The 16,108-nt window shown below is 61.4% G+C and overlaps 3 protein-coding genes across 18 annotated transcripts in view; 1 reads left to right on the top strand and 2 right to left on the bottom strand.

Annotated features, from left to right (window-relative positions):
- The window catches only part of ANKS3 (ankyrin repeat and sterile alpha motif domain containing 3), a 29,980-nt gene extending 26,124 nt beyond the window's left edge, over positions 1 to 3,856 (top strand). For 2 of the 10 annotated variants that reach the window (XR_003793276.1, XR_003793278.1), the window contains 7 exons: positions 1,091 to 1,215; positions 1,681 to 1,822; positions 2,192 to 2,364; positions 2,505 to 2,760; positions 3,228 to 3,311; positions 3,417 to 3,507; positions 3,582 to 3,751. Coding sequence is in view for 7 of the 10 variants with exons in the window: in XM_029221566.1 (XP_029077399.1) it covers positions 1,091 to 1,215; positions 1,681 to 1,822; positions 2,192 to 2,364; positions 2,675 to 3,101 (867 nt within the window). In the remaining 3 variants the exon portion in view is untranslated. The other 8 variants (XM_029221566.1, XM_029221568.1, XR_003793277.1 and 5 more) reach the window with 7 other exon arrangements.
- Positions 3,857 to 4,240: 384 nt separating this feature from the next.
- NUDT16L1 (nudix hydrolase 16 like 1) lies at positions 4,241 to 10,550 on the bottom strand. Of its 2 annotated transcripts, none has more exons than XM_029221581.1 (4): positions 6,702 to 10,550; positions 6,361 to 6,621; positions 5,398 to 5,620; positions 4,241 to 4,465 (listed from the first exon to the last, which is right to left on the bottom strand). In XM_029221581.1, the coding sequence occupies exons 1-3, from the start codon at positions 6,852 to 6,854 to the stop codon at positions 5,399 to 5,401; spliced, it is 636 nt and encodes a 211-aa protein (XP_029077414.1). In that variant the 5' UTR covers positions 6,855 to 10,550; the 3' UTR covers positions 4,241 to 4,465; position 5,398. The 2 variants fall into 2 exon arrangements, with proteins under 2 accessions (XP_029077414.1, XP_029077415.1); XM_029221582.1 differs by having other exon boundaries at positions 4,301 to 4,460.
- Positions 10,543 to 16,108, bottom strand: part of MGRN1 (mahogunin ring finger 1) — a 58,123-nt gene continuing 52,557 nt past the window's right edge. For 4 of the 6 annotated variants that reach the window (XM_029221578.1, XM_029221579.1, XM_029221574.1 and 1 more), the window contains 2 exons: positions 14,706 to 14,804; positions 10,543 to 11,170 (listed from right to left, as the gene is read on the bottom strand). In XM_029221578.1, the coding sequence (XP_029077411.1) occupies positions 11,058 to 11,170; positions 14,706 to 14,804 (212 nt within the window). In that variant the 3' untranslated portion in view covers positions 10,543 to 11,057. Of the gene's footprint in view, positions 11,171 to 12,560; positions 12,606 to 14,705; positions 14,805 to 16,108 lie in introns of all 6 variants that reach the window. The other 2 variants (XM_029221577.1, XM_029221580.1) reach the window with 1 other exon arrangement.

Genomic DNA, 16,108 nt, shown 5'->3' with positions numbered 1-16,108 from the left:
AAAAATGAACAGAAACCTGTGAGACACCAGCAAGTGTAACAGCGTGCACGTAATGGTGTTCCTGGGGAGGAGGGAGGGAAAAGTAGAAAAAATGTTTTAAAATAGCCAAATCTTATCAGGGGAAATGAAAAGACTGCCGTCCACTGCACAGTCCGTGGGGCCAAGGCAGAAGAAATCCTGGAGAAACATCTAAAGGTGCGAGAATGCAAGTTAAGAAAAAATAATCTCTCAGATACTGGAAATTTTGATTTGGGGATCCAAGAACACGTCGATCTGGGGATCAAACACCAGGCATTGGTACCTACAGCCTGGACCTCTACGTGGTGCTGGGGAGGCCAGGTTTCAGCATCGCAGACAAGAAGTGCAGGGCAGGCTGCGTCGGGACCAAACACAGAATTAGCAAAGAGGAGGTCCGGCACTGGTTCCATGGGATCATCCTTCCTGGCAAATAAATTCCCATTTCTATCCAAAAGGCCAAAAAAAAAGTTTTCAGTGAAAAAAAAAAAAAGGCCAAATCTTCTCAGATTTGATCAAAAAATGAATCTGCACATCCAAGAAGCTGAATGAGCTCTAAGTTTGTTAAATTCAGAGCCACACCTGGACACATCACAATCAGAGTGTCACTAAACAATCTTGGAGCAAGAGACAAGTGACTCAGCACGTACAACGGGATCTCCAGACAATTAACAGCGTATTTCTCATCAGAAACCACAGGGACCAGAAGACATGGGACGACATGTTAACCAACAGTGCGACGTCCAGCAAAGACTGTCCCCCAGAGTGAAGGAAAAATGAAGAGTCCCGGGTCAGCAGAGACCGAGAGGAGCTGCTGCCGCAGACCTGCCACCCTGCCAGGGTGTGCTTCTTGCTGCAGTGAAGACACTGGTCCAGAGACGCCCTGCCTGCCCTGCCTGAGGACACACAGGGGGCAGCCCAGGCTCTCTGCCGAACTTGGGAGTCAGCAGAGCTCAGGCCAGGCCAGGTGCTCAGCAGGAGAAAGGCAGCTCTGTGTGCAGCACAGGCCTTTTCCTGTCCCCACGTCTTCGTGGCCTGCCTGTCCTCTGACCTGCCCTGGCTCCTCACCCTCTAGGACCTCGCCACACTGCTGGAGCAGATTGGCTGTCTCAAATACCTGCAGGTGTTTGAGGAGCAGGACGTGGACCTCCGCATCTTTTTGACCCTCACTGAGAGCGACCTGAAGGAAATCGGCATCACGTGAGTCCCAGGGCCTCTGTGGCTACGATGCCCAGGAACCAGCTGAGGTGCAGCTACCAGCATTTGGGTGGAGACCCTTCCTGTCCAGTGGCCGGCTTTCTCCCTGCTGTCAGCTGTCCACTCCTACAGCTGCTCCCAGCTCAGGTGCAGGCAGCCTGGGTCCCGAGGCCCCGAGCTGGCCCAGCAGACACTGCTGTGCTCAGGGCACCCTGACATTTTCCACTGTCCACCTTTGAGAGCATCCCTAGCAGCCCCAGCTCCCTGTCCAGTGAAAGCAGCAGCCAGGCAGGGTGGGAAGGTCACGACTCCTTACGATTCTTTCTGTCTTCTGTCCCAGGATCCTGGGGGCTACTCTCCCCCTTCAAAGCTGGGATCTTTCTAGCAGACAGTCTCAGTAGAAGGACGGCCCACGGAACCTCCACATAGAGCGGGTGCTGATCCGTGTCCTCTCACTCCCTGCTGTAGGTTGTTTGGGCCCAAGAGAAAGATGACCTCTGCCATCGCCCGCTGGCACAGCAGCGCCCGCCCCCCCAGTGATGCCTTGGAGCTGGCCTACGCCGACCGGCTTGAAGCCGAGATGCAGGAGCTTGCCATCCAGCTGCACAAAGTAAGTAGAGAGCTGGGGCAGGGGATGTGCAGAGAAGGACACAGAGTGGAGACAGATGCCCAGAATCAGCGGAGAGCAACAGCCAGGGCGGGTGACAGGATAGCGAGGCCAGGAGGCATCATGGCTCGGATGCAGTGGGGCGCACAGGTGGGCACAGGAGGGAGAAGGGGTGTCAGCAGCGCACACCACAGGGCTTGCAGGAAGGGCCCAGGCCTGGGGGGCTCCAAGGTGGAGACAGGTCCCCCCAGGCCAGGAGAGGAGGAGGCAGTCTGACGGCGGAGATGGAACCTGGGGTGGGGGAACCCTGCCCGAGTGGTCATTCCCCACCCCCGAACCAGCCTGCTGCACCTGCTGCCTCTCCCGCTGCAGCGCTGTGAGGAGGTGGAGGCCATGCGGGGCCTGGTGTCACAGGAACAGGAGCTGCGGGCCGTGGTGGAGAGCTGCCTCCTGGAACAGGACGGCGCCCGCAAGGACGTCCACGCACAGTTGCAGGAGACCTGGGCCCTGGCCCGGGACGCTGCACTTGTCCTGGACCAGCTGCAGTAAGTGGGTGTCCGAGCTGCCCCCGGGCCAGGGCCAGGCCAAGTCACTGTTTCCTCCAGATTCTTCCAAGAATGGGTTGTTTTCAGGGCCTCCTGGAGTCACCGCCACCCCAATTTCATCTGGCTGTCCCTCCTTGCAGGGCAGACCAGGCAGCAGAGGGGCCCCGTGTGGGTCTTTTCTCTGCCCGGGCCGCGCAGGCACAGGCTGGCAGGGCGCACAGGGCAGAGCCCCGCCTCACACTCTGGGAGAAGGGTGTCTGCGATCGCCTGGCCTCTCCCCTCACCAGAGATTGGTTCTCGTGTCCGGCAGAGCCTGTCAAGCTGAGCTGTCCGCCCGAGTGCAGCAGGATGAATCCCCGCTCGAGGCCATGCTGGGCCCAGGCCTCCCCACAGCTGGTAAGGAGAGCAGTGTCCTGGACCCAGAACAGGTAGACAGAAGGCAGGGACACCTCCCCAGGCTGGGTTTTACCACTTGTCTCAGTGCAGTTATCACACTGACACCACCCCACCCCAGATCCTCTCACGTGCCCAAGCCCATGTCCTCACTGTCCCTCCAGGTGGCCTTTGGACCATGGCTGCCTCCACTGTCCAAGACCTCAAGTGACTTCTGCAGCCCCTGGCTGGGCCCCCCCAGGGCACAGCCCAGCAGTAGGCAGGGGCCCTCACACACATTCCTGTGGCTGAGCCCTGACCGGCCGTCAGCGCTTTGCTCCACAAGTGGGAGGAGAACACTCTGATATAATGAGGGGGACGTATGGCACCAAAGGTTGGGGGAGGGGCGTCCCCTGGTCGCAGTGGCTCAGGATGGAGAGGCAGGGCCTGTGAGCACAGACCCCAGGCCTACTCAGCTCTCTGCCCTGCAGACTCCAAAGGCTGGCAGGCCGCCTTGCAGGCCCTGAGCCTCCCTCAGCTGTCGGGAGCCCTGGAGGATCGAGTCCGGGAGATGGGTGAGTCCAGGGGGCCGGACAGCCCACCAGCCCTCAAAGTCATCCATTCCTGTGTCCTCGAGCCCTCCAGACTGCGAAGCAGTAACTGTCTGCCCCCATTCTCAGGGCGAGTGCTATGCTTAGTGACCCAGAGCCTGGAGAAGCTGCAAGTGCTGAACGGGAAGGAGAACTGGCGGGAGCCTTAGCCAGGGGGACGGTGAGTGTCTGTCCGTCCAGGACCTCGGCCCCAAGAGCAGGGCAGCTGTGCAGCCGAGCGAGCGCCCCCCTCAGTCTTCCCTTTCCCTTCTCAGAATCTGACGTGGGGTGACTGATCCACCCTGAAGCTGTGTGCCCAGAGGACAGGAGGCCAGCGAGCGGGCAGCTGCAGTGGCCAGGGCCAGAGGATCGGGCCCCAGGAGCAGCTGGCAGACAGGACGGGGCTGTGGCCGGTGCGAGGGCAGCAAGGCCCGCACTGAGGCAAGACGAGGGTCTCTTATCCAGACCCGGGAGTGGGGCCCAGAGCAGGCAGGGCCTTGGGGAGAGCGTGTCCCCACACACCACAGGTGCCACACTGAGGTTCGCCCAGACAGGTGAGGACTGGGGCGGGGTGCCTGGGCAGCATATGTCATTTGCTGGAAAATAAAGTTTAAGATTGGCTGGTGAGGGGTTCAGTTCTGGTCCCACGGCCTGAGGTACTGGCTGATAAACCACAGCAAGAGGAAAGCTGTGCCAGGGCCCTCGCCCAGAGCACCATGCTCAGGGCAGGACCAACTGGGTGATCCCTGCTGCCCCATCCCTCTGCCTGTAACTAGGGCCACCTTTGCATCAGAACCCCCATGATTCTACAAAGCTACCTGGAGAGCGAAGCAGGCCCCAGAAATAAGAGAGGAGCAAGTACAGGTGTTTTATTTACAGAGCAGAGTGTCCTTGCCCACATGTGCCAGCCACTTCGTCGAGGCTCTAAGATGGGACACCCAGGCTGGGCCGGGAGCATTGCTTTCCTTACCAGGCCGGCGCTGTGGAAACTGTGAGCTTCGCTGAGGAGTCTTTCCAGACGTAGGGCCATAGGAGACCGCCAGTGGTGACCTTCCTGTCCTGTGGTGGCTCTGCTGTTGTCATTGTGCACGCTTGGCCAGTGCTGCCAGACTGCTTCCTGGAGGTGCCTGCAGGCTGTGCTGGGAACAGAGAGGGGAGGCTCTCAAAGGAAGCAGCAGTGGGCTCAGCCCAGGCGCCACCAGAGCCACCAGGATCAGGGAGAGGCGTCACACTGTCAGTCTCAGTGAAGAAACCACCAGACCAGGCCCATGGCCCAGAAGAGTCCATGGCTGGCAGTGCCACAGTCAACACGGGGAGGTGGCTGGCACCCCCACCTGGGAGGGGAGGCCTGCATCAGCTCCACCTGAATGGTACCCAGAGCCCCACTCTTATGCCCGGCCCCTGCCCTCAGGTCCCTGGGTGGCGGGGAAGGGGACACCCTCGTGCATCCACCCCTAGGCCTGTAGCCAGGACTGAAGAACACACAGAACAGCGGAGGCACAACTTTACTGTCCTTTCTCCAGCAGCTCCCTGTACACCTGGGCCCCACGGCCCTGACTGTTCGCAGGGACAGGGCCCAAGACAGAGCAGGTAAAGCTGCTTTGAAAACTCACCACAAATAAAGCTAACAACCAAAATTCACAACATAACCTCCTATCCTGGGCTGGCGTTTCTCCAGACCCTGGGGCTGGCTCGGGGCAGGACGCAGGATGGCGTCAACCCAAAGTTGGCCTCCACAAGAACAAAACTGCCATGAGAACAAAGCAACTTCTCCAGGGTCCAAGTGCATGTGCACTTATCCACTGAGGCCATCAGGAAACACCTGGGGCTCCACCAGCCCACGACACGCACGCAGAGAGCTCGTTTTAGAGTGGGTGCACCCAGGCCACCACCCAGTAACTGCTCTGGGCAGTGGAGAAGAGGAGGTGCCCACTCCCCAACACAGTCGGAATGGGTCAAGCACAGAACATGCTAGAAGACACACTCCCACAATGAGGCTGGAGGGCCCAGCCTCAGCCCACGGGTACAGAGAGCCAGCGGGAGGGCGACAGACACAAGGCACAGGAGCAACCTCAGGAGGAAGATGGGAGCAGCTTCTCTAGGGCCTTCTTCTGCTTTTCTGTGGCCGCAGCCAAAGCTTCAGCCAGCTTTTCCTCGGGCATCATGTTGAGCACCTTGAGAGCAAAGAGGAGCTGGTACTTGGCTGTGCTGATGAAAGCGTTGCTCAGGAAGTTGGGAAAGCCACCGACTCGGTCCTTCTGGGTGTACAGTGGGACGCGCACGAGCCCCAGCACCTGCATGGAGAGGAGATCAGGATTGGGACCAGGCCCCCACACGGATGGCATGACCTTGGCAGGAGGGGCTTGTGAGCAGCTAGGCCACGGGAAGGACAGCCAGGTTGCCAAGGACATAATGGGAGACCCAGCTAGGGTTGGGTGAGGTAGAAGCCAGCCAGCTCCCTTGGTGCGGTGCAGCCCCTCTCTTCCCCAAGCAAGTTTCAAGGCCATCCCCATGCACATCCCACTCTCAAGTCCCAGCCCTCATCCACTAGCAGGAAGCCCCACAGTCCACACCCCCATGCTCCCTCTTTCACCTGGTGAATCCCAAACACCCCAAGTGCCACTCCCAGTCTTCCAGACTATAAAACCCAGAAGTAGAGCCTTCATCCCTCACACCATGAGATTCCGGCCCATGAACCCAGACCTACAAGATCTCCTTTTTACTCTGCAGTTTCACACCTCCCGGAGCAGGCACCGCCCCTTCCCATCCTCCCACCGATCCCACTCCCCACTCCCAGGATTGGCAATGGCAGGCAGCAAGGCAGATGGAACACAGCCCCGAGGGAGCCCCAGCCCCGGCCCCCCTCCCACCCTACCCGACCCCCGGTCCCTCTCCCCACCCCGAAGCTGGAGACAGCGACACCCTCCCAAACTGTCCAGGGGACCCTCAGGGGGACGTGTTACCCATCGGTGCCTTCCGCGGGGCCAGAGCCAAACCCCGGGGCGGGGGGCGGGGCCCGAGCAGCGGCCCCCACCTCCAGGCCGTGATCCCGCGAGTGCACCGCGCTGATCTCCACAGCATGCAGCTGCTCCAGCGTCAGCTGCCGCGCGTACAGGTGCGCCACGACGCGGTGCGGGCCCTCGGTCAGGTGCGAGCTCAAGTAGTCGGCCTCCGTGAGGCGCAGGCAGCCCAGGCCCAGGCCCAGCACCCGATTCAGTCCGTCCTCCAGCGACCAGAAGCGCCGGTCCACGAAGCCCCCGGGGAAGCCCAGCAGTCCGTCGAAGCGCATCTGCATCTGCAAGGGAGCGCCGGGTCACGGGCGCAGGTCCGAGTGGCGTCCCGTACCCGCCCGCCCGCGTCCTCCCGCGTCCTCACCAGCACCGAGAAGCGCATGGGGATGCGGCCGAAGAGTTGCCCGGGGTTTGCGGCGTACAGCATGGCGTGGCACGAGTGGCTCCAGCCCGGCCCCAGACGCATCGCCTCCACCCGGCTGATCTGCTTCAGCTCTGGAACCGCCGCCGCCGACATCTTGGCACTACCCACCGCGACCCGTGCACCGCCCTTACGTGCATGCGCGGGCCCGCCCCCGCCGCGCCCGAGCAATCCGCGGACAGCCGCGCCCCTGGGCCCCGCCCCTCCGCCAATCGCTGACGCGCACCAGGGCAGAGCCCGTCACGGCTCTCCGACGCTCCGTTGCGGGGCGGAAGGGGCGGGCACAAAGGGAATGGCTGCGGGCGCCCCAGCCGTCACCCAATAGCCGCGCACCCCGAGCGGACCCCGCCCACGGTCCTCGAAAACCACAGAGCCCAGGATGCAACGCGACAGCCGAGCTCGCAGGAGTGGAGCGCGAACTTCGGGTCCTCGGGCGCGCGGCGCTTGCGGGGTGGGGGCGGTGCTTGCGGAGTCAGGGTTCAGACTACCCGCCCCGAAGAGGGCAGGAGAAGCCCCAGCGATCTCTTTGCCCTCGGCCCTCCCCCAGCGCCTGCCTGGGAGCACCACCCCGCGGGCTTCCCACCGCCAGCTCCAGGCCTGGCCGGCTCCAGCTTCTGGACGCGAGGGCGCCTCCTGCTTCCCCCAAGGGGCTCAGCTGAGCCCTGGGATCAGAGGACACAACCCTCCCCTGCACGCACGCCAGCCCCATCGTTCTGCAGCCGGCTAAACACTGGAATCCAAGGTCACTGCTGGTCTGCCTGACTAGAAGAGCAGGAAAGCAGAGTCTGGCAAAGCTCCAACTGCCCTCACAGTACAAGTCCACACCCAGCACTGAACTGGGTGCATGGTGAGGAGTTCTGGGGCTCCCTAAGCCCAGCCTGCTGGGGCAGAAGTGATTTAAATCCCGGGGCAGGGAGCTTCCCAGCCCAGCGCACCAAGTACCCTGCCTGTCAGACACCATAGCCAGGTACTGTTGGAGGAAATAAGGTCTCCCCCACTTTATTCCGAGGAGGAACCTGGGGCTCAGATGAATGGGACTTGCCTGAGGGCACCCAGCAGTTTGTGAGAGCCAGGATCCCACCCAAGATTCCCACTGCCTCCTACCCAGTGTACACAACAGAAAACCGTGAAGCTTCAGCAAAAGGGGGCCTGAGTTACTTACCAGGTGTCTGTACTGGAGAAGGAAGTTGCTAGGGCTCGGAAGCGTCAGAAACAGCCATCAGAGGGACAGTAGCGGGGCTGCCCTGGATCCTATGGTGCCACTCGCTCCACCAGCTGGCCCAAGCTCCATTTTTCTCCCACCGTGGACATGGATTTGCTGAGGGAAGGCACCACAGCCTGTGCTCACAGGATGGGTGCCATGGCACAGCCTCAGGAAGGCCATGCAGCCGAGGGCAAGTTCTGTGCCCTGACCGGGGCTGAGAAGGAGAGGGGCAGAGGGCAGGCGAGGGTTGGCAGGATTCGCCAGAAACTCATTCACGTTGGGTCCTCGGTGGTGTTCTGTCAGACGTGGGGAGTAAGGACCCAAAGAGAGAGGCTCTCCCCTACCATGGCCCTCTGCCAGGGGTCAGGGCTCAGGTGGGGCAGCCACAGCTGGCAAGGGGAAGCCAGATTCCAGGGCAGGTAACCGTGTCTGAAGGGGAGAGATTATCAAGGGGAAGGGCCAATTCAGGGAGGACCCCACCTCCAGGCCGCAGACATTAAGAAAGGAGGTGGGTTGGTTTGGGGGCAGTGTGGAGGGAGATCCAGTGCAGCCTATGCAAGAACCCATGTGACACTGAGCGCCCTTCTCCCACACTGGGACCATGCCAGACGCAGGCACAACTGAGGGTGGCAAGCCTTCCTTGGGGCAGGGACAGGCTGCCTGAGTCAGAGGGGACCAGAGGAGGCTACTTGGAACTCTGTCTACAAAGGAGCCAGGGCCCTGCTGGTGGGTGGTGGTTCAGGCAGTGCTGCAGTGGGTGTTCTGGAGCCCCAGCCTTTCCCTACGGGGAGGCTGCTCGCTGGGCAGGGGAGCGCAGACCAAGCAGAGGGCCCTGGCTGGGCTCCAGCATCCTGGCAGCCAAACCTGCCCCTCCAATCCATTCCCCACATGACAGCTGGAGAAAGTTGCTCCCTTGCTTAGAAGCCTCTGACTAAAACTACCCCACAAGGTGTCTGCACCCCACACCCCCAACTCTGATGCTTCAGCCACTTGCTGGACACACTTGGTCCACTCCTGCCTCTGGGCCTTTGCACTTGCTGGGCCGCCTGCCTGGGGTGCGCTTCTGCGGAGAGCTCCTTGGCAGCATTCAAGGCTCAGCTGAAATATCTCCTCAGAGAAGCCCTCCGCAGCCACAGGTTAAATCAACTCCATCTCGTGACCCGCTGACTCTCTTCCTAACAGTAACCAGACCTGAGAAAACTTGGATTACTTGCGTGGTGTCTCACTGACTAGAACACAGGCTCCAGGGGCCTTGCCCATTTTGACTTCTGGCAGAGCAGGCACTCAGTTCACGGCGGTGGGATGAATCAACTCGCTGAAGCAACTTGCACACCTGGAGGCTTTGGGCTCTGCCACCTGCTCAGGAGGCAGAGCCAAGTCCCAAGGGTCCCTCCTTTGCTCCAACCCAACAATCAGCACGATGATGACCAAAAGAGTAATAACAGCAGCCCTCACGCCCTCCTGGAAGTTGTAGTTCGCGGACATCTTATACATGAGGGAACAGAGGCTGCAGCCACAAGTTGGCACCTGCACTGCTGTGAGGGCGTCAGAGCTGCCACCAGCTACTCAGCTGTCCTGCCTCCCAAGAAACCTCAAGAAGCCTCAGTCCTGCGGTGCTGTACACGGAGGAAGGAGCGGGTGGGATATTGCTGCATGATTTTATTACTATAAATAGACAGTAAAAACGAACAAAAACTAGCCAATCAGAGTACATCAAATGGTAGCACACGCAAGTACAAGACAGGCCAGTCTGCACCCTGTCCTTCAGAGTTACTGGCACAATATCGATGGCGAGAGGCCGGGGTGCTGGCCGTGAGAGGAGAGGGCTGAGGAGAGGGACACGGCCGCCCTGCCTGTGTGTGTGTGCGTCGGCATGCGTGCACCCATGAACACATGGTGGGGGGGAGGGGAGGGGAGGCAGGGAGCCAAGGGGCCAGGGCAGGCTGCCCCAAGCGTGGCCTCTGTTCACAGGCTCAACCGGAGGGAAAAGGAGTCATCCACGCCCAACTGCCCCACTCAACAGAGCCTCAGGCTGTGCAGCCGGCCACCCCAGAACCGTCCTTCCCAGGGCAGCTCCACAGGAAGCGGGACGCGCTCCCGCTTGCAAGGAAAGTTAAGTGTCTGCACCCGGCAGCTGCAGACCCACCCACTGGGCTCAAGGTCCTGCTGGGGAAGCTCTCACCCGGGGGCACCAAGGCCAAGTGTCCCCTCTGCCTTTCTGTTACCCAGAAAGTTTATCTTTAAAAAAAGACGAGGTCACCTCAGATGGGACCCTCATCCCCTGGCAGGTCCCACCACATGAGTCCCAGACAGAACAAATCAAAGAGAAACGCTAAGTGGCATCTACGTGGTGAAGAGGGAGCGGAGAAGCCGCTCAGGCCCTCCCGGGGCAGGTGGGCAGCAGCGCCACCGGCCAAATGGAGCCCCCCACCCGGAGGGCTGATGACATGGGCTAGGCCGCCTCCGAGAAGGTGTGGGGCTCAGAGAAGGGCCCCTGGACACAACCGCTGTTAATGGCCAGACCCAGACCTGGCCTGACTGCCTAGCCGCCCGGGGGGGGGGGGGGGGGGGGGGAAAGGGGGGGGGGGGGCCCCCAGGGGGCCGGGGGGGGGGGGGAGGGTACACGCATATGGGGAGGGGACAGGCACTGTTTCCTTCATTGACTGACACTCGGACCCCACTTCCTTTCCTCCCACAAGGCCCCCGTGACGTTTCCTGTGAAGACTGCACTCTGTTGAGTTCTCGGGCATTGACGGGCCCCCTACAGACTTGGGGGCTGGGTGAGGCCCATCCAGGCTGCACGTGGGTGATCAGCCCATAGGACGTCTGGGAGGAACCCCAGAGCTCAGCGCCCAGGACAGAAAGCCGCCATCCTTCATCCTGTACCATTTATAAATACATCGACCGTAGAAAAAGGGGGTTGTCAGAGAGGAAGGTCAACTGTGCTCTTCAATCAAGGGTCACATGGCCCCTCGGAGCCAGTGACCACACAGGGCGTGCAGACTGGAGAGGCCAGGGGTCACACTGGAGTCCGGGCAGCCCCTCGGCCAAGTCTGGGGAGCTGAGGGCTCCATGCTGCCAGCCTGGCCACGCTCTCAGAGTGGGGTCAGCTCAGCGGCCCCAGGGTCAGGACTGGGGCCACCAAGTGGAGGCCGGGGGGGCCCAGCGGTGTGGAGGCTGTGGGGCGTCTCCATGGAGGTGGACCATCCTGCAGGCGGGAAACAGGGAGGAGGGTCACGTTCGGCTGAGCTGCCCCGCCTCACCGCTCCCTTCGCCCACCAGGCTCTGGGTCCCCAGCAGCTGCCCCGCCTGTGCCTGCTCCGTGCTTCCTGGGCTCCGACAGGCCACTGAATTTGGCTGGAACTCGGTCACCCCCGGTGGAGGGGCGCCTAGAGCGGCCCCAGGAGCCCCTGCCTGCCCTCCTTGGAGGCTGTTCCCGCCATCCCCACATGGCGCCTCCAGGATGCCGTGAGGGGCTCCGTCCCTGGCTCAGGCCACCCCCAGGCGCTGGTGCAGGGGGAGCTGCACACCTCTCAGGGCCGTGCCCATCCGCACAAGGAGCCCCGGGGTGGATTCAATGGCAAACCCAGAAGCCCCCTGCGACAGACTTCGGGGACTCGGTGAGGGACAGTTTTCTTAGGAGCCGTGGCTTCACGTGGGAAGCCAGCTCTGCCACACAGCACACAGGACAAATACAATTCCTAGCAGCCGGGTCTGACCCGTTTCCTACTTCCGGAAGTTTTACCTAAGTGGCAACACTCAACATCTCCCACGGATGAGAATAAAAGTGTCAGGTCCTATTTCAGCAGAGAGTAAGATTCGTCACAAGGAATGATCAAGGAAGATGAGAAAGGTCTGTGGGGGAAGGCAGTGGGTGGATGGACCCCGCAGCCTGGGTCCAGGACGGCTGACCGGGAGGAGGGCTGCGTCCCACAAGGCCGACACAGCGCGCGGTGCGACCCCACCCACACTCGTCTGGAAACCCTGGGCCACCGAAGGAGCCAGGTTCTCTATCTCCAGACTTGCTGGTGAGGCTGCTGTCACCTGAGGGAGGGGCAGGGGCCCCAGCGCGTCCCCTCCCAGTGGTGCTCGCAGAACTGTCTTCTGTAAAACGTCTGTTTGGGTTGCCCAGGGAGAGGGCACCTCCCTGTTAGGTGGGGAGACCACTTCACGCAGCTGCCTCACAGACTGACATCAGGGCATGTTGGTGTTCCGGAAGGTTCCAGAGGTGGGTGGGGGAACAGGCTAGTTGTCAGCGACGGGAGGGTCTCAGCTAGGGCTGAGTCACTGATCCCGGGACCCTCAAGGCTGCAAGAGCCTGAATGGGCTGCCTGGTCCAGATGGGAAATCCTCTGGTTCCAAAAGCCAGCATCAGACCCCGAAGGACCACCTCTCAGGGGCACCTCTGCCTTGGTGTTTGGAGCGCTCTGGATTCTGAATCCAGGGCCCCGGAGAAGACACGGCTGTGGAAGGAGCCCGGAAAATGGGAAGGAACCCCCAGCGGGAGCAGGAGAGGGAGGGTGGCTGGGGCCCTCTCTCCAGCACCCTGCCAAGGCCGCCCGCAGAGCCCCCGCCCCGCGTGCGAAGGCGTCACGTACCAGCTTACTTCTCTAAACCACCGGAGCAGGAGCCGGGCCCCAGGGCTGCGCAGAGGAGGAGAGAGACGGAAGCTCGGTTAGCAAAGCGCTCAGAGGGACCGGCACGTTCCAGGGCAGAGGCACTGGCTTTAGGACAAGGTGCCAGGGTGGGGGTGGGATATGATGGAAATAAATGCCACACAAACCGATGTGCTGACACAAAAGAGACACGTGCTGAAAACGCTTCCTGAGAAACAGCTCTGGGCCCAGTGCTAATGAAGAGGAACCCAGCCCAGGGAAGGATGCAGGTAGCTGGGGCAGGGCTGGAGGCTGGGCACAGCGGAGCCCAGAAAGGGCCCCCACCCTGCAGGGCTGCTGAGATGCCGGACATCTAGGATTTCTCCATTTTATGGATTTGCCCCCATCTCCTTTCTTCCTATCTATGGGATACACTAAGATTCACTGAATCACGCTCCATCCAGCCAGAGAACGTGGTGCTGTTAAAAAGAATGGAGATCCCTGCGTGTGTGCATTCTTAAACACACACACTGATGTGGAAGATGTGTAGGGTCTCTGCTAAGCAAAAAAGCCCGGAGAGAACAGAGGAAGAGGCGTGGGAATGGACGACTCAGAGGTGTGTGTGTCCACGAGGACCCCTGCCTGCCCCCCAGGTACAAGCAGCCATGCTTGTGAGGAGGGGGTACAGGACACCCACGTGCAGCCTCCTCTCTGCTCTGGCATTGAGAACCAGCCCCACCCTGCTGTCCAGTCAGGCCCCACAGCCAGCTTTTTGGCCTCTGTGGCCTCTCCTCTACCACCTCCAAAGCCGACTGCCTCCACCCCCAGTGTGGACCTAAAGAAGGCCCGAGACATGCGCTGGGGGGTCCAGACAGCCAGAGGTCCCGCTCTCACCCGTGGGCTGGGCCAGCTGGCTGTGGCCTGTCCTGAGCTCCTGGACACTCCATGGGCCACTCGAGGCGTGGGAAGTGAGGGGTGGCACTGCAGAGGCTGCGTGCACTCAGGGTGCCCTCACCCACACCCAGGGGCTGCCTGCAGGGTCAGGATTCACTCAGGGCTCTAGGAAGCTGAGTCCCTCTCCTGACCGCCCCTCAGCCCCCGACCAGGTTTTCATCCTCATGATATACTAAGTCCTCTGGAATCCTGTGTTAATCTAAGGTCCTAGACACAGCTTTCACCCAGGGGTTCCTTTGGGTAGGCCCATGTGTGTCAACGAACCAACTAGTGCCCTCCTTCCTCACACCTGGGGACCCGCTGTCCTCTAACCACACCCTCTGTCTGCACAGGCCGCTGCTCGTCCAGAAGCCCAGGAACAAGAGGCCCTTCCAGACCAAAGCACATCACAGTTCCCCCAATGCCCAGGCCAGGGGACCAGGCAGTGGTGGCTCCCGAGACAGGTAGGGGTGAGGAGAAGGGGCTTCCCAGCCATGAGGAAGCAGCCAGGCTCTGAGGGCAACGTGGCTTTTTATCTTGATTCCGGAAACCTCAGGTGGTGTCCCAGCAGGCCTGGGCACAAGCGTCTGAGAGACCCCAACTCCCGTCCCGTCTTTGGAGCCCAGGACTTGACCCAGAGGAGCAGAGAGCAGAGCTAAGGCCACAGGGCCCTAGGTGGGGGCCTGGGAAGGGGTGCGAGGAGACGCAAGACCCCTTCCTGCTGCCCTTGGGCCTCGCTGGCACCTAGTGCCCCAGCCTGTGTCCCTTGCCCTGGCCTGGACGTGCTGCTTCACCCGGGACCAGGGAGCCTGTGAGTCCCAGGCCAGTGGTGGAGCCTGTTGGCCCTCGCCAGGCCTGCAGCCAGCGGGGAGGTTTCCGTCTTCAGCTGCCTGGGCAGAGGCCCGGCTGCTGGGGCGCCCAGCACAGTCCAGGGATGAAGGAAGACAGCCGTGGCAGTGGGACCAGATTTGCCCGCCTGGCCTTAAACAAGAAGCCTTTTCTGCCTTCCTGAGGCTGAGCTGGCTCCGGGATGAAAAGGGGCCTCAGGCACAGGCTCTGCCCCAAAGAACCAGGGGCTGCAGGGTGACTGTGTAATCCGGGCCTGGCCGTGCTTTGGGGGTCAATGGAAGGAGCGTGCGCTCAGAGCCAGGGATGGGGAAGTGGGCTTCCCCCAGGCCTGGCAGGCTCCCAGCGCCACCGGCCGAGTGCCGTTACCTGGCAGGTAGATGTCTGCAGCTGCGCTGGGCTGGCCTCGGCTGCAGGGCTCGGGGCTGCCATCCTGCAGGACGTTCTCGATAGACGGCACCCGGCTCCCTGCAGAGGAAGGGGCAGGTTGGGGACCGGCAGGCAGGAGTCTGGGACCCCAGACCCCACCCTGGGGCCCAGACCTCACCCTTGACTCCCCCTCTGCTCTCCCAGGACCCAGAGGTAGGTGTCTATTTTCTTTCTCTTTCCTTTTCTCCTACCCACCAGCGTGGGGCTTTATTTTGTTTTTTATCATAAAAACATCACATACCCACATTTAAAAGACAACATGGAATGGTAATAGATCTGACTGTCTCCTATCTTCCTGGACAGGCAGGTGGGTGCTCAGCCCTCTGACCCCCAGGCCCGCAGCAGGGAGCTCACATGAAGGGGAACAGGGGGGTGTCCTCTCTCTCACACATCAGTTCTCAGCCCGGGACCTGCACTGTGCTTGTGGGGGCATCCCCTCAGGCAGAAGAGGGACCTGGATCCTGTGAAAGGGCCTCCGGAGGGCCCCCAGTCCTGGCACATGCTACGTGCAGGTGGGAAGGAGCCACAGCCATGGAAGGTGGGGAAGCTTAGGCCTGAGAGGCAGAGGGACCTGGCCCTGCACGCCGGGTGGGAAGTGACACCACCATGCTCCTGGGGGACACCTTAACCCTGGCACCATGCCCAGGCCCAAGGCCCTGCCCAGCGGCCTACAGGCAGACATGGGTCACCCAGCGCAGCACTGGCCAGGGGCCACCCAGCAGGGAGGGGGTCACAGCACCAGGGTGGCTGCAGGTTGCTCTGGGGGCCTTGACCACACTTTGGCCACCCCCTGGCTCTGTCATTCTCAACTAAAGGGCCTTGGGCCTCCCCCGACACCAACCCTGAGCCTCAGTCTCCTCATCTGTCTGACACGGGGAGGAAAGACCAGGACTGCAGAGGAACAGCGTCTTCCCACCTCCCGTCACCTCTCTACTCACAGCCAGTGCCGGCAGCGGCGCTGGGACTGGACCCCAGGGGGCTGCCAAGTGCTAAACCTCTGCTCAGGAGGGGCACCAGGCCCCTTACACAGGGAACACACCGGGGAGGGGCCTGGCTGAGCTGCGCACCCACCAGCCATCGGCTACCCCAGGCCTGGGCAAGGCCCAGAGACCCCGGTGGGACCCTGCCCTGGAGGGAGGGGCACAGCCCAAGCCCAGGAGCATGGAGCACCGACCATGGGCAGAATGATCCAGGCGGGAAGAAAAAGGGCTGCTACCACTAAATGGACGGTTAAGGAGGGAAAACCAGGAGCGGCCCAGGGCTGTCCTCCATGAGACCGTGTAGGAACCAAAGTGTGTGGTCCCAGGAGGGCAACTAACACAGCTTGGAGGAACCTCCGGAAG

This window comes from Monodon monoceros, unplaced genomic scaffold, assembly GCF_005190385.1.
Source record: "Monodon monoceros isolate NGI ecotype Baffin Bay Population unplaced genomic scaffold, NGI_Narwhal_1 Super_Scaffold_13, whole genome shotgun sequence".
NCBI lineage: Eukaryota > Metazoa > Chordata > Mammalia > Artiodactyla > Monodontidae > Monodon > Monodon monoceros.
Note: the sequence above shows the minus strand (reverse complement) of the source record. Positions and strands in the feature narration are given on the sequence as shown.